Source organism: Siniperca chuatsi, linkage group LG14 (genome assembly GCF_020085105.1).
Source record: "Siniperca chuatsi isolate FFG_IHB_CAS linkage group LG14, ASM2008510v1, whole genome shotgun sequence".
Lineage (NCBI taxonomy): Eukaryota > Metazoa > Chordata > Actinopteri > Centrarchiformes > Sinipercidae > Siniperca > Siniperca chuatsi.
Window position 1 is genome coordinate 163,741 of NC_058055.1, and position 15,374 is coordinate 179,114.

General features: G+C 43.9%; 2 protein-coding genes across 11 annotated transcripts in view; both read left to right on the forward strand.

Annotated features, from left to right (window-relative positions):
• The window catches only part of LOC122888246 (kin of IRRE-like protein 3), a 301,529-nt gene that overhangs the window by 93,323 nt on the left and 192,832 nt on the right, over window positions 1–15,374 (forward strand). The window lies entirely within an intron of this gene.
• LOC122888249 (coagulation factor V-like) lies at window positions 2,667–14,098 on the forward strand. 7 transcript variants are annotated; one of them, XM_044222446.1, is made up of 3 exons: window positions 2,667–2,719; window positions 11,272–11,363; window positions 11,555–14,098. In XM_044222446.1, the coding sequence occupies exons 1-3, from the start codon at window positions 2,692–2,694 to the stop codon at window positions 12,707–12,709; spliced, it is 1,275 nt and encodes a 424-aa protein (XP_044078381.1). In that variant the 5' UTR covers window positions 2,667–2,691; the 3' UTR covers window positions 12,710–14,098. The 7 variants fall into 7 exon arrangements, with proteins under 7 accessions (XP_044078381.1, XP_044078386.1, XP_044078384.1 ...); XM_044222451.1 differs by adding an exon at window positions 7,392–7,434 and having other exon boundaries at window positions 2,669–2,719; window positions 8,306–14,098; XM_044222449.1 differs by lacking the exon at window positions 2,667–2,719 and adding exons at window positions 3,642–8,914; window positions 10,803–10,884 and having other exon boundaries at window positions 11,272–14,098.

Consider the following 15,374-nt stretch of genomic DNA (forward strand, 5'->3'; position numbering starts at 1 on the left):
CTAAATACTTTACGTGAGCTCAACATCCCTTCATCCTTGATGAGTAACCCCCGTGCTCGCGAGCAATATCATAAACTTCAAAAGGGAGGACCGCGTTGTCACTACTAGTGTTGAAGAAGTGGAAAAAACAGACGCCCTTAGCACCGCGTTGGGACGATGAGATGGAAACATCACCTCCGCCGTTAAGATCAGGAAAATGAAAGAAACATATACCTTTATCCCCTAGATGGCTTTATTTGAATAAAAAATGATTCAAACGAATATAACCATCTCCAGATCCATCTTTACTTATAAGTTGTAACAATCTTTAAACATTTGTCAAGAACAGACGGTGTGGTGAAAAGATCCGGCTCTTTGCAACCTCATACAACTTTGATATTTTTTCACAAATTTTGATACCACACGAAGATGAATCAAAGTATCATTCAGATCCATGTATTTTTCCCCATCTCCGGGGATAAAAAAATTCAATAGGACCTCCGTCAGTAATGGATGCCAAAGGCAGGACTTCTGTGTAGAGCTTTTCATCGATAGACAGTTGCGTCATGGGTACTGAAAATAAATCCAACTCACCCATAGTGCATTCGGCCGATTTGTGATGTAAAAGCGTCATATTTGTTTTCTAAAATATATCTCCGGAGCTCGCAACAGCATGCTTTCTGTTAGCAGGTAGACACGGGACACAGAGGTTAGTACTGTGACAAGGGAGTTTATTAGAACAGCCAGACAGAGAAAAGCAATGACGGGAGATGTGAGGGGTAAAGCTAGGAAAGTCTATGGATCTTATCTTGATGTAGAGCTGGTAGTAAGATCCACTGGAGGAGACGGGAGACAGGAGAGCCGGGAGCTGACGAAACACACAATGGTCCAAAGTGGTTGTCAAGAGATACTGTGGTCGGGTTGAGTTCTCGTAAGAGGTTTGAGACCAGACAGTGAGTGAACCGGGGGAGTGAGACTATATAGTGTGGAGTAGATGATTAGTGGCAGGTGTGTAATCAATACTCAGGTGAGTGCGATCTGCTGATTGCAGTGGGTGGAGCTGGTGGTGTCTGTGTTGGCTCGCTGACACTTTCCTTTGGACTTACTTCTCCCTACTGATTTCCTCTTTTTTGATCTACGCTCTTTTACTCGCTGCCCGGGAGGTCTCTTCCTCAGTTGTCTGGCTAAAACCATCATACCGCTGGATCCTTCTTGAGCCCTGTCATCCGATTGACCCCCTATTTTACTAACCGCGTGGCTTATCACCTCCAAGGCAATGTTTTTTGCGGCTGATTTAAGACGAGGCTTAGCAATGGCAAATCCTTTTTTCACCAACGGCGATATAAAATGAAATATTTTAGAAAAAATCGAACCGATTCCTCTCCCGTACATAGCAGGCTGTGGATGACACCTTTGTGAAAATCAAGAAACAAGACTTGGAAGCGTTCTCAGAGCATATTAATTCGGTGGACCCCAACATCAAGTTCACGCGTGAGGATGCAAAAGAGAACCGCTTGGCCTTTCTTGATTGTTCTACTCTCAGAGGAGAGGACGGAAAGCTCCAGATAGAAGTGTACAGGAAACCAACACATACGGATCAATACCTGCTCTTTGACTCACACCATCCACTACAGCACAAGCTGGGTGTAATCCGGACATTACAACACAGAGCCAAAGAAGTGCCCACAAGCTCAGAGGGTAAGAAGAAAGAGGAAAGGCATGTCCAGAATGCACTCTCAGCCTGTGGTTATCCTACTTGGGCTATCAACAAAGTTAAAAGAGCCAAAAAACAGGACAAAAGTGTAACTGAACCAAGAAGGAACGGTGTCTCCATTCCTTATGTATCTGGACTGTCTGAAAAACTACAAAGGATCTTTAGACAGCACGATGTTCCTGTCTTCTTTAAACCAGGCAACACTTTAAGACAGAAACTCGTTCCTAAGGACAAGTTACCCACACAAAAACAGCAATGTTGTCTACTCCATTCAGTGCAGTGAGGAAAACTGCAAAGAACGGTACATAGGCGAAACCAAACAGCCACTTCACAAAAGACTTTATCAGCACAGACGACACGCTAACTCAGGATTACAGAGCGCGTGCATTTGCATTTAAAAGCTACAAACCACACATTTGAAGACAGCGAGGTGAAGATTCTTAGTAGAGAGAAGAGTTGGTTTGAACGGGCGTCAAGGAAGCCATTTTTGTGAAGAAAAGAGACCCCTCTTTGAACAGAAATGGTGGTCTGAGATTTAATCTGCCCAAAGTCTATCAGAGTGTATTATCACCTTGGTCACGCCTATCACATGCTAATCAGGCACTTAACAGTGATGAAGTAGATGCAGCCAGAGAACAATAGGCCTGATTACTGATTACTGGGCCTTCTTGAAACTATTAGGTCAGTTTCAGGTGAAACTAGCTATTAACAGATACTCAGGCAGATTCCCTCCTGAGGGCAGGGCTTATGTAACTCAGAGTAGCTTAAATTTCCAGTTCCCGTCCAATTTTTTCACAATTGAGAATGACTTCCGGATGGGAGCTGAAACGTCTTGATTCTGAAAACAGTGTCCAGATGACTACGACTGAAACCTTTTCTACGATAGAACACTCCTGGACGAATGAGGGACTACACCGTCTAACTCACAAAACGGTGAGGATCGAGTCTCTGATGCATCATTTTGTTTTTGTCAGAGGATTTTTTTTGGAAGGTCTAAAATGGAGTTTCACGATAGTCTTCCCAAAGGTAAAATTTACAGGATTATTTTGATCCGTCTTTATCTCAATGTGGATGTTTTCGATGTGTTGCTTGAACAACGGTAGGTAGCAGGGTGGATTAAAATACTGCGTGATGATGTCACCGTACGTCTCTTCTATAGCGATCATTCTCAAGAGCGGAGCGTAAGCGTCACCAACCAGTTGATGTCATACCACATCACTATAACAATACATGTGATAAAATCCTCCCTTTATATCAGCCTGTTAGGGAGCCAACCTTTGCTTGAAAATAACCCATTCTCCTGGCTTAACCCCCAAGATGTAAGCCAGAGGGGGGTAAACTCGTAAATGATATTGACCTCCTGCCTGAAAATCAAATCTCTTTTGAATGGAGCTAAACCCTAAATAAATACTGGAGTTAATTTTTCTAAGAAAGGCGTTCAGCTCTATCTTGAGCTGGTCCAGGTTGTGATAATAACCTCCCCTAAACCCCTGACGGGTGAACACCTCGCTCTTTGATGCATCATCTTTGGGCTTATTCCTCCATTCAAAAAAGGCTTCCTCATTAGAAATGTTAAACCAGGTGTGGGGGAATGAAATCTCTGTCAGAGCTACCTCCCACGGGCCTTCTAAATCAATATGCTGCACTAAATCGACGTGGTAGCTGGAGCTTGTGTTATTTTTAAATACATCGAGACTGGTGTCGAAGGGTAGGACAACGTAGAACCCTTCACCTGTGATTTGGTCCATGTTATGTAATGATTCAGATTCGACGTACCTATTTGTTTTTATACATTTTTCAGGTCGCTTGCCTTTCTCAGGCCAGTTTTTCCAATGCGCCAGCATTTGTTTTTTACCCCTGACAACACGCTCGTCCAGAATTTCTTCAACTTGAAACGCTTTGTCTTTACCAACCTTGACTTTTTGCAACTCTGCTTCGTAAAACGAGCCTTGGATAGGTTCTCCGTCATAATCTTTCAGTTTGTACACAGGGGGTTGGCGAGGTATACGTTTGGTTACTGTGAACAATTCATCGGTACAAACTCTGTTGATATTTTTTATCAAACACTCCTCTCAGTTTGGATAATTCTCACCAAATCCCCCTCCTTAAAATTCATCTTTAATTTGTTTTTGTCGCGTATGGGAAATGTTTCGCACAGGTTTTCAAACACTTGAGAGACTTTTTCTGACGTCACCTGCATAGGCGTCATTTTTATATTTTTATGATAACTGTTATTGTAGGTGTCAAGCAATTCCTGTAAGACGTCCAAGTACCTACGGCTGTTTGTAGCCATAAAATACCTCCACATTCGTGTTTTCAACGTGCAGTTAAATCTTTCAATAACAGACGCTATCAGTTCACTGGCAGTTGCAAAATTATTAATTCCTCGTTTCTTCATCAACCCCTCAAAGCTTTTGTTAAAGAACTCTTTGCCCGCATCTGTTTGTAACTTTTCAGGGATCCTCGACCCCTGTTTTTGTCTTCAAAGCTCTGGCATATGCCTGTTTTGAAAATACATCGATGACCGTGAGTAAATAATTGTACCCATCATTGTGTTCGGTCAAGGCCTGCATATCACAAAGGTCTGCCTGGAACTAATTTAGAGGTTGTGGTACAAACACTCTATTTCTGACAAAATGTATCCTGGCGGGTTTATGCAGAGTATACAAATCCTGTTCCGATAAAAACCTTTGACCCGTTCTACGTTGACTTTTTTCCCCATTTCATCCTGCACGGCTCTGCGTAGTCGTTCCACTCACCCTAAAACTACCGGGATGTGAGGGCTTATAATACACTTTTTTCATGACATGTTTCTCAGCCATGTTTCTGGCTGCCCTCTCTAGGGTTTTTTAAAAAACAACGAGACACAAGCTTCTTTAAATCGTTTTTTTATTGACTATTAACATACAGCATTTCTCAAAGTACAGGAGGTTAACGTTGATTCCACACATATGGTAAATATCATCGTGTACTGTTCTCAGTTCATTCCAGGTATTCAGATACATGTTGTTTTGTACACAATAACTCATAACGTCTACAAATAAAGTGTAAAGAGTAAACAGATGAGACATTTTCATGCAAGAATCTTTAGTCATCTCTTTTATGATTTTACAAAAGATATCAGATACAGAGCATTTGTTTACTATTAGCAATGTGTCACTTACTAGCTGATCCCAATTTTCAACATTTCGAACAACATCCAAAATCTTTTCTAGTCTTGCAACTTCGTCTCTAAAGTAAAAAACATTGTTACCCACAACATGGGTGACTCTGTTTTTAATCACCTGATCTAAAACGTTGATTTACTGATTAACGATTACACGTTCCTCTACATAATTTTGAAGTTTTCTGCAAAAGTTACCCTTTTTTTTAAATCACTCAATTCCCTTCCAAAAGTCTGCAACATAGTTCATCAGCTTAATCTTTTTCTTGTCTTGACCGATCAGAGCGTCGTACATCTTCTCCAATTTCTCTCCGATGCATCTTGTCTTTTTGAGGTTATGAAGAAAGGCCTCGGAAGCGCCGTGGACTCTCTATGCAGACACGTGGATATGGTGTGCCTGAAACGCCCATTGAATGGCTCTGATGAAACGATCTGTCCAGAGCCGTTTCGTCAACTCGTTATAGTGCCGATGGAAGAAATAATCTGGCATCTCATACAGACATTCGTGTTGTAGCTGGCTCGGGTGATCAATATGACAGCCGTTACAGATTTCAGATCTCTACACAGTCAGAACCTTGCTCAACAGGCGAACCACCGCGGCTCTCACTGTGTACAGAAATAGGTCAGCGAGCACCCCGTCAGGTTTGTCCTCTTTCTTGGGAGAGGGGGGTGGTGAGGCGCTTAGAGTTGAGGATACTGAGGAAGAAGAAGAAGAAGAAGAAGAGGGCCAGTCAGGGGAGGGAGATGGTGTTGGAGGAGGTAGAATCCAGTCAGGGGTCCCCGGTGGTGAAGGTGGGGGTGTCGTATCGAGGGTAGGACTCCCAACGTGCGGTGGTGCTGCTGCTTCAGGAGCTGTATCAAGCTCCTGCGACGCTGTTGCAGGGTTCTCTTCTGGGATCGCATCCATGGGACTCCACGGTGTAGACTGACAGTGAGGTGGTGAAGGGATCTTCGCATTCCCACCCTTCTCTCTGTGCTTGGGCCACCAGCTAGGATCATGATGCCATGCAAAACCGACTGGTCATAGCGTAAAAGGGGTCTCGGCCTCGGATGGTGCTGCTGCTGTAGGGGTCTCAGCCTCGGATGGTGCTGCTGCTGCTGCAGGGGTCCCGATGGTATCCAGGCTCCCGGGTCGCAGGATACAAGGGAGAGACATGGCTTTTCGCAGAATCAGAGATGATTCTGTGCTTTCTGGTTGCGTTAAAAGAGGAACAGACATGATTTTTTCTCAGTGTGTGAGTCTGAAGTTGCAGGGGTACCCGTTTTAAGCGGAATGAATTACAGGGCGGAGTCAGAGAAGGAGGAGTTGGGGGCGGTGTCTTCTGTAAACAGAGTCTTTTTTATCATTAGAATGTCTCTGTTTTGTATTTAAGTCACATTTTTTCCCACATTTTCCATTTTCAAATTCCCTTCACTCACCTTCCCAGCAAGGCTGTTGCGCCAGCAGCAGTGAGGAAATGATAAAGTGATGAGGGCTGAATATATGTCCCTGGATATCCCTGAGATGCCACTGATTAACACAGTGTGCCGCTGTGCTAGACACTTAATGGGCTCAGGTAAATCTCATATTAAGTGGCTCTAAAGCAATGTTTGGTTGCTTGCTAGTCTTCACCTCTGCCCACCCCCTCCTCTCTTGCATTGCTGTTACATGAGGTCAGTGCCTGATTACCCACAGAGATGAAAGCTTTGCTTTAGATTGCATCAGACCTTCTTAAGCTCCAGTTTGGCACCCAGTCTCAAACCCACAGTGCTGTGCAAATTCAGCTGAGCCATGGGTCACAAAGTGGGGTTAATGTTAGATAGATAGGAGGCAAAGCCCCAAGACCTGTTTAAGCCTAATTTCCCAGTAGCTCATGTCCACATTTGAAGTTATCATTCCAGGGTTGTACTGAGGTCAAGAAAGAAGCCATAACACACTATAAAAACTATATTATTAATGTGAATGTGCATTGTTCTTATGCCTCAACAGAAGGCAGGCAAATACAAGACTGTACCATTCTATCATTTCAACTTGTATTCACAAAGTGAATTTCTGTGGTTCTGGTAGATAACGTTCATCTGGTTTAACATTCAAATCTTCTTTCAAAAATAAATTGCTTGTTAAAACAGAACCATGAGCAAATTGTGGAACGAAAGGATATTACCATACAGAAGTCGTTTAATGAGATGTCAGGAAACTGTATACTCCTCAGACCTAAATTTCTTCCCATTGGAAGCTGATTGGGTGCAATAGTGGGGGACCTAAACTGAGGGAGCTGTATATAAAACTTACAAACAAATATAATAACACATCTGTTGTGTTATTATTGATCTACAGGAATATGGCTGAGGGGCAAATATGAAATATTTTTTCCTGAACGTGAAATCTTACATAGTTTTAACTTTTTAGTTTTTAATGTAAAGCTAAAGATGCCTCTGCCCATAATTCCTATCTGTACTCCAGGGAACAGGTGGAGACAGTTACAAAACAATCATGCATGTTTAGAAACAGTTTTGTATTTTCCTGTGTGTTTTGATTTGTCTCTTCCTGGGCAGGGAGAAGTTTCTGTCCAGTGGTGATGCAGACACCTGAAATGAGGTTAGGCAAACAGAGCAAATGTCTTCTGTCTCACTTTGTGGGAATTGGGAGACTCTGCTGTATCAAAGCCCTAAATTGTGATTTAGAATGATAAACATGAGCATCATTCACATAAAATCAAGCCCAGAGCAGCATTAAACTAAATGATGATAGTATTAAAATGTAAAAACAACACAATTATGCAAACACAAAACAAGTATGCCTCCACACACTGTAAGAGTGCAGTTGAAGAAGGGCTACAATAATTTCTTTAATCTCCCAGGGTGAACTGTCATACTATATAAGCCCTCCAACCAGACTGCACACATGAACAAGCCACGCAAACACATCCACACATCTGTCAGTAAAGTGACAGTCTCAGAATCAGCCATTATAATATCTGTGATCACTCCCCCTGGTTTGTGCTCCCAAAATGCACCACTCTCCCTCCTGAGCCTAATGCCATGTGGCAGTGCTGGCACCTCTCTGTCCAAAAGGATCCATCATGTTACACACACACACACACACACACAGACACACACACACACACACACACACACACAAAAAAACCCCTCAAAAGTCTTGCATAAATTCATTTGATGTGGGAGTTATTGAGAGTTATAAAATCTGATCCTTTATCCTGTGAGTGACATCTGGAGGAAAGTTCTTCCATATGGTCTTAAAACCAGCTCTGTTACATGATTTACTGATGGAAAATACTCAAATTTGTTGTTCAGGAGGCCAATTTAAGTCAAAGCATTGAAACCGAAAACACTGAAGGATAAAAGCACAGTGTGCTTTTGGTGGAACTATCTTTTACTAATCAACTATTCAAAGGGTCATTTGAATAGCTTTAAAAGCTCAACTGTTTACATTGTGGATTTTTTCTCAGACTTGAAGGTTTGAATTATTTACTCTTCCTACAACTCTCGCCATCTTCCAGTGCACTGCTTGACTGTGCACTACATCATCTCAGTATGCTCTGTGGAGCACGTCTGTAGGTGCAACTTCCAACAGCACACCTGAGTGGCAAATGGACAGGTGTGGCGAGGAGTCATGGCTCGCATGCTCGTACAGTAAAGAGACTTTGCTAGAGCTACAACCCATGCAGACTCAGGAGATGACATCAAGCCACTTCTACAGTTCAATGTTGGATAACATCCCTCAGGTGCTGATAAGAACAGCAGAAAGAAACGAGGAAGGAGAGGGGCATTCGGAATCGCCTACGGCAGAGATTCAATCAGCCACCCCTTCCATCATTGAGCAAAAAAGTGGACGCAAGACGGACATACACATGGTACTGTAACAAATTTCGTGAGGCATCTTTGTTATGCTTCACAGAAAGCTGGCTATAATCTACAATGCCTAACTCTCTCTTTGAAGTCCCTGGATTCACCCTCGTGCAAGCAGTAGAGGTGGGCTACTCATACAACTGGAGTTACATCCAATAACTACTATTTTCCTCGCTAACAGCGACTCCGATAACACAAAGATGTGGAAGGTAACGTTACGAGCATAGCATGCCAATTTCTCTGTTATGTTTTATAGAATGGTTATACTAAAGTGCAGGACTCAGACAAGGGGTAGGGATATAAAGAGATTTATTGAAGAACGGGGAAGCGGAAGTGGATGGAGAACAGAGCTGGCATGTTGCAGGGCTAATGTGGCAAGCATCTATTGTACTCCCACAGGCTGGGACGATGTTGAACTAATGTTGTAATATTGAGGGACTGTCAAGAGAAATTTTATAAACATTAAGCCTCATTTGAAGCCAGTGAAATAACCAGAGTAATAGGTTGGATGTTATGTCCCAAGTGGTTTTCAAACTAACTGGTTCCTGTCCAGTGATGCTTTGCAGCCTTTCCTTTTGGAATCCTTCACCTCTATCCAGTCCTCTAGGCTCAGGTTATAGCGGTTTCCCTATGGCTTCTCGTGGTAGGGCATCTTTCACCTGTTTTTGGATCTCACAAAGCACAGAGGAGACTTAATGTAACATTTCATCATTACATTCTTCAGTAGTGGGGAGTTGTCTTCTCTGAGGCCCAATAGCTGTGCTAAACTGTGCACAGACTAGGCACTTCTCACCAAAAAACATATACTTTGAGTAATTTGAGAACCCCTTTATGTACCAACATCTGTTTACTTCTAAAATGTTTACTTCTAACAGCATTCCCCCCTTTGACACATGATCTTTACCATGTGTAATTTTAGCATAGCATGGAAACAGATATTTAGGTGCACATGGTTTGTCATTAGCGGCGTACCAAACCGTTTTTGTAAGTAGGCTTATGCCTTTTTCCAAAATGTTTTTTCTTCTGGTGTTGCTCGGCTTTGCAGGTCTTTCAGGTCCGCCTATGGTGTTAGTTCCTGTGAAACCCTTGTGAGCTATGGGGTAGATGATGTTAGTTTCGCTGCACATTTTCCATTATTTTTTGTATGTGCATCACATTTGCATATGGCTTCTTGTGTGGGAAGTAGCACAGCCTACTGTAGTCAGCTGGGGTGTGTCTTACAGATTGCTTACAAGAGCAAACTTCAGTTATTGCTGCAACACAGTCATGTGGTTCTCCTTAAGCAGCTGGGTTAAGCACAGTACAACTTTTCACAGTTATATTTGGCATTTCCAGCAGAATTATATGATATCCTAGCCACCTAGCTGCTGACACATGAGCTGTCAGAATGATAGAACTGCATGAGGAACCAAAACATTTAGTTTTCAATATCCCACTAATTATCTTGCTAAGTTTTTTCCCTGCATGTTCCTGTAACAAAACTAATCATATAAAACCATTTTCCTCACATAGAGTTTACGTGTGAATGGTTATGTTGGGGCGGGTAGACCCAATGTAGAGGCTGTAGTCAAAGCTTGTTAAAATTTGATAAAGCTTCTCAGTCCTTTGTCAGTCTAAACCAAGGAGTCAGTAGGTGAGTCAGTCCATGGATCATGTGTCATGCTCTGCAGAGGCTTGTGCTATTTTAGCTTATTCAGGGATCTGCTGTTTACAGTAGCCTGTCATGCTGAGGAAAAGCCATCATTTGTTTCTTTATGAGTGGTTTTGGAATTTTCAAGATGGCTTCAATTCTTTAAGGTGAGAGCTACTTCCCATTTTTTATTATTATTATTATTATTTTTTAGATTCAATGGCAAACAACACAAAACATTACCTCTCAAACCACTGCAATTTGTTTAAGCTAGCTCTGTGGCCCTGTGCTGCTAAATATTGCAGCAGTGCCACTGTCTCTTTCTCACAGGCCTGTTTGTTTATTTAGTTTTCTCTTTTGAACACACTATACTGAAAAATACATTTGCTAGATCTAAAACCAACAAGACAACAACATTTGGCCATTCTTTGCCAAATGTTGCAACAGCTTCTTTGTGTCTATTTCAGATGCCTCTTTTGTTGGTGAACTAATCATTAGATTATCTACATATAATAAGAGAGCACTCCACTCAATAAGGAGCACTCACTGGTAAGGTCAACCCCTTCAGGCTTTCTTGTAATACCCCATTGTTTAAGTTGATATCGTTCACTCGGAGCTCACTGTAGGTATGCATCATAAGCACGCGTCAATAGTGTCTGTGTAATTCATTCATTCCTATTTGGAACCAATAAACACATCCGTTTTTTAAATTATTTTTTCTTTCTTAAGATATGTTCTCTAACATTGCCAGTAGAGTGAAAAGAGGTAGAATCATGTTTTTGTAATACCGTGATATCATACTGTCACCGTAAAAATAAATTTTAGGTCATAAAGCCCACACCTAACGAGAAGTCAGTGTCATGGTTTTGGATTGTCATTGATCCTGGTGTCTCACATCCTGGCCTTTGTCCCTCGTTTATCTTTTGATTTGTTGAGGTTCTGGATCTTTGGATTTTGTTTTCTCCCTCCTTGGATTTGGTTTGAACTGCTCACCTGGTTTGCTGATCCCTGCCTGCCCGACTTCCCCTGTAAGCTTGTGAACTTTAGTAAACTGTTTGTCTGCACCTGCTCTGGCTCCTTAGTCTGCAATTTGGGTCCTATTTCCTATTGCCCTCCTGCTTGACACCAGAAACTTAACAGTACAATCTGACCAATCATGGACACAACAGACTATTCTGAGGAAGAGCTTGAGGTTATTCATGATCTGATTTGCCTCCAGGACATGTGGAGTAAGGCAAGCAATGTCTTCCACAAAGAGGCAATCGTCTCCTTGGCACATGGGAAATTGTTGACATTGCCTGGGCCATGGGAAGCCATTCCTGAGTGGCTCACAGACTTCCTCGATGCCCAGGGACCACAGCATGAGTCCCGGCCTGTTAGCCTCCAGCCTGCACCTCGGTCTATTACGCTCGGGATCATGAGCCTGCAACCTGCCTGTCTTGAGCCGGCCCCCACTCTGAACCCATACCTGGGCACCCACCTGGCTTTTGCACGTCCTTGCAGCCATCAGCTTGGTTCCCGGCCTGCTAGCTGCCCGGCTAACCCCCAACCTGCTACACATCTGCCTGCACCTCAGCCTGCTAGCATCCAGCCTGCTAGTCTTCAGCCTGAATCCCGGCCTGCTAGTTCCCAGATGATATCCCTGCATGCCTACCTCCTGCATGCTAGTTTGCATCTGCCCAGCTGCTCGTCCTCACTGCTGCCCAGTGCCTCAGAGACTCAGCTGTCCAGCACTTCAGAGACTCAGCTGTCCATTGCTTCAGAGCCTTCATCAGTCCTGCCTGGTGCCCAGTCTGTGGACCAGTCGACTCTTGCTCCTGGTCTCCCATCAGCAGCCTGGCTGACACCAGTTCCTGCACCGCCGCGCATCTTCCTGAGCTGCAGCAATCTTCAGTGGCTGAGCTGCAGTCATCTCCTGTTCCTCCTGAGCGGAAGCTATCACCAGTCTCTGAGCTACTGCAATCACTTAGCTCAGATCTACAGCCAACAGTTCAGATCAGAGCCAGATCAGAAATACTTTATTGATCCCCGAGTTCCTGAGCTGCAGCAGCCCGCTGAACCTCCTAAGCTGCAGCAGCCTGCTGTACCCTCTGCACTGCAACAGTCCCCTGAACTCTCTGTGCTGCAACAGTCCCCTGAACTGTCAGTGCTGCAACAGTCCCCTGAACTCTCTGTGCCGCAGCAACGTCCTGATCTCTGTGAGCTGCAGCGGCCTCCTGATCTCTCTGAGCCGCAGCGGCCTCCTGAACTCTCTGAGCTGCAGCAGTTTCCTGACCTACCTGTTTCTGAGGTCCGGCACTCTCCTGGACTTTCTGAGCTGCAACAGAATCTCTTGAGCTGCAGCGCACTCCTGTCCCTGCTGAGATGCAGCTGAATTCAGCCCCTGATTTGCTGCAATCTCCTGTTCCTATGGAGCTGCAGCAATCACCCCTTCCTGAGCTGCAGCGGTCTCATGATCCTGCTAAACTGCAGCAATCACCCCTTCCTGAGCTGCAGCGGTCTCATGATCCTGCTGAACTGCAGCTGCCCTCGGACCCCATTAAACTGCAGCAGCTGCCTGAATCTCTGGAGCTGCAGAACACTCCTGACCCTGCTGAACTGCTGAAATTACTGGCTCCTGAACTGCTGCAGTCACCTGTTCCTGTTAAACTGCAGCAGTCACCAGATTGTGCTAAGCCTCTGCAGTCTCTTCTTCCTAAACTGCTGCAGTCCCCTGCTTCTGAGGAGTTGCTGCTGAACTCACCAATATCTGAGCCGCAGCAGTCTCCTGATTCCCCTGAGCTGCAGTGGCCTCCTGAACCTGTTGAGCTGCAGCGGTCTCCTGAATGTCCTGTTTCCCTGGATCCACCAGCTCTCAGCTCTGCACTCCTGTCCCCGGCCTCCAGTCCTGCTGCCCTGTCACTGGTGCCCTGCTCAGATTTCCAGTCTTTAGACCCCAGTCTAGGGGTCAAGGGGTTTCGCCTTCGCCGCCGGCCTCCAGATGGTTTCTGTCCTCACCACTGGCCTCCAATACGACCTCAGGGTTTTGCCTTTGTCGCTGACTTAATGAGTTGCTCCGCACATCTGGTCATCCCCCGGAACTGCTCAGCCCTTCAGCCCTGCCTCCTGGTTGCCCTCCTTACCAGCTCTGCTTTCCTGTCCTGCCCCCAGGTCGCCCGTCTGAGATCTTCTGCTTGGCCCTTGAACCAGTTTTACTTGGAGACTGTGTTACCTGGGTTCAAACAGTATGTTAAGGACCAGACCAGAAAAGACTATATCATGGTCGAGTTTTTTGTAATGTTAAAGATGCTTATGTGTCTAAGTGTAGGCCACCCATACAACGTTCTGATACTACAATCACAATGTTGTGCACATGATCCCAGTGTATAAGACCAAACTGAAGAGAAGGAAACCAGAATAGAAAGTGATACACAAGTGATACAAGTGAGACATGGACAATTGAAAGTAGGGAACAACTAAAAGCCTGTTTTGATTGGATGAATTGGGAAATCTTTCAGGAGGGTTCACTAGATGAAATGGCTACAGTTACATTATTTTTTGTGTACAGCTGGTTGTCCCCACAAAGGAGATAAAATCTATGCAAATAATGAATCATATGTGACTAGGGATATAAAAATAAATTCAATTCAATAAGAATGCATATAGATGGAGGGGGAGATGAGGAGAGAGGTGCATCATGGGAAGTCTCCCAGCAGTCTAGGTCTATAGCAGCATAACTAAGGGATGGTTCAGGACTCACCTGAGTCACCCTAACTATAAGTTTTTATCAAAGAGGAAAGTCTTAAGTCTACTCTTAAATGTGTCTGCCATTTTGAACCTAAACTGGGATCTGATTCCACAGGAGAGGAGCTTGATAACTGAAGGCTCTGGCTCCCATTCTACTTTTGGAGACTCTAGGACCCATAAGTAACCCTGTATTCTGGGAGCGCAGTGAGTGGGGTAATAAGGTACTATGAGTTCTTCAAGATACAATGGTGCCTGACCATTAAGAGCTTTGTAGGTGAGGAGAAATATTTTAAATTATATTCTGTATTTTACAGGGAGCCAGTGCAGAGAAGCTAATATATGAGAAATATGATCTCTTTTCGTAGTTCTTGTCAGTACACGTGTCGCAGCATTCTGGATCAACTGGAGAGTCTTAAGGGACTTATTCGGGCAGCCGGATAATAAGGAATTGCAGTAATCCAGGGTTAGGCTTAGGCATTGGCAACACTTAATCAGCTAACCAGGTCTAGAATACAGAAGAAGTCTGCAGTGACTTGCGACATGGCGTGATTATAAACCTTTAACTAAAACCATGACCTTACCCTAACCTTAACCAAAGTGCTTTTGTTGCCTAACTCACAGACAGGAGTTTGGATGTGAAACCTCCTCTCTGCTCTGCACAGTCCAGTTCTCCACGCATCAAGCCTTCCACTCTGCCCCGCTCTTCCCCTGCTCAATATCCCATCCCTTCAATGCTACAATAAATATTCATCTTTTAATGCACTTGGGTTCACGAGTCTAGCTGTTACTAAGTTAAAAAACTTTTGATTTTGAAAATGAACGTGTTGTTTTAGTTACACTACTGGGAATAAAGAAACAGAGCACTCTCTCTCTCTCACTCACTCACACACACACACGCGCGCTTCTTGGGCATTAATCCTCCTTGTTTCCAAATCCAAATCTATCAAATCTAGCTAGCTCTAGCTTGTGATATGGCAGCCTGCTTATCAAAAGAAGTCTCAACAATGGGAGTTGCTAGGCAACTGTGGTGGTGCGAATATTGAGCGCAGCAGACATACAGCGGTTTCTGTGAGGGGTAAAAATAACCCTTTGGCGGTTCTAGGCTTCTTTTTTTTTTATCCCACACCCCCTATAATTCACTAGATGATTAATAAACCATGAACTGAGATATGTAGGGGGTTTATTTTAACAGAGTTACATGCATTTGAAAAGGCCAGGGGGATAAAAATGACCCCATGGCAGTTCTAGTGTTAATATCTTTGGAGCCATTTTTGGAGTGAGTTTTTTTTTTAATAGTTTGGAGACAATTCATT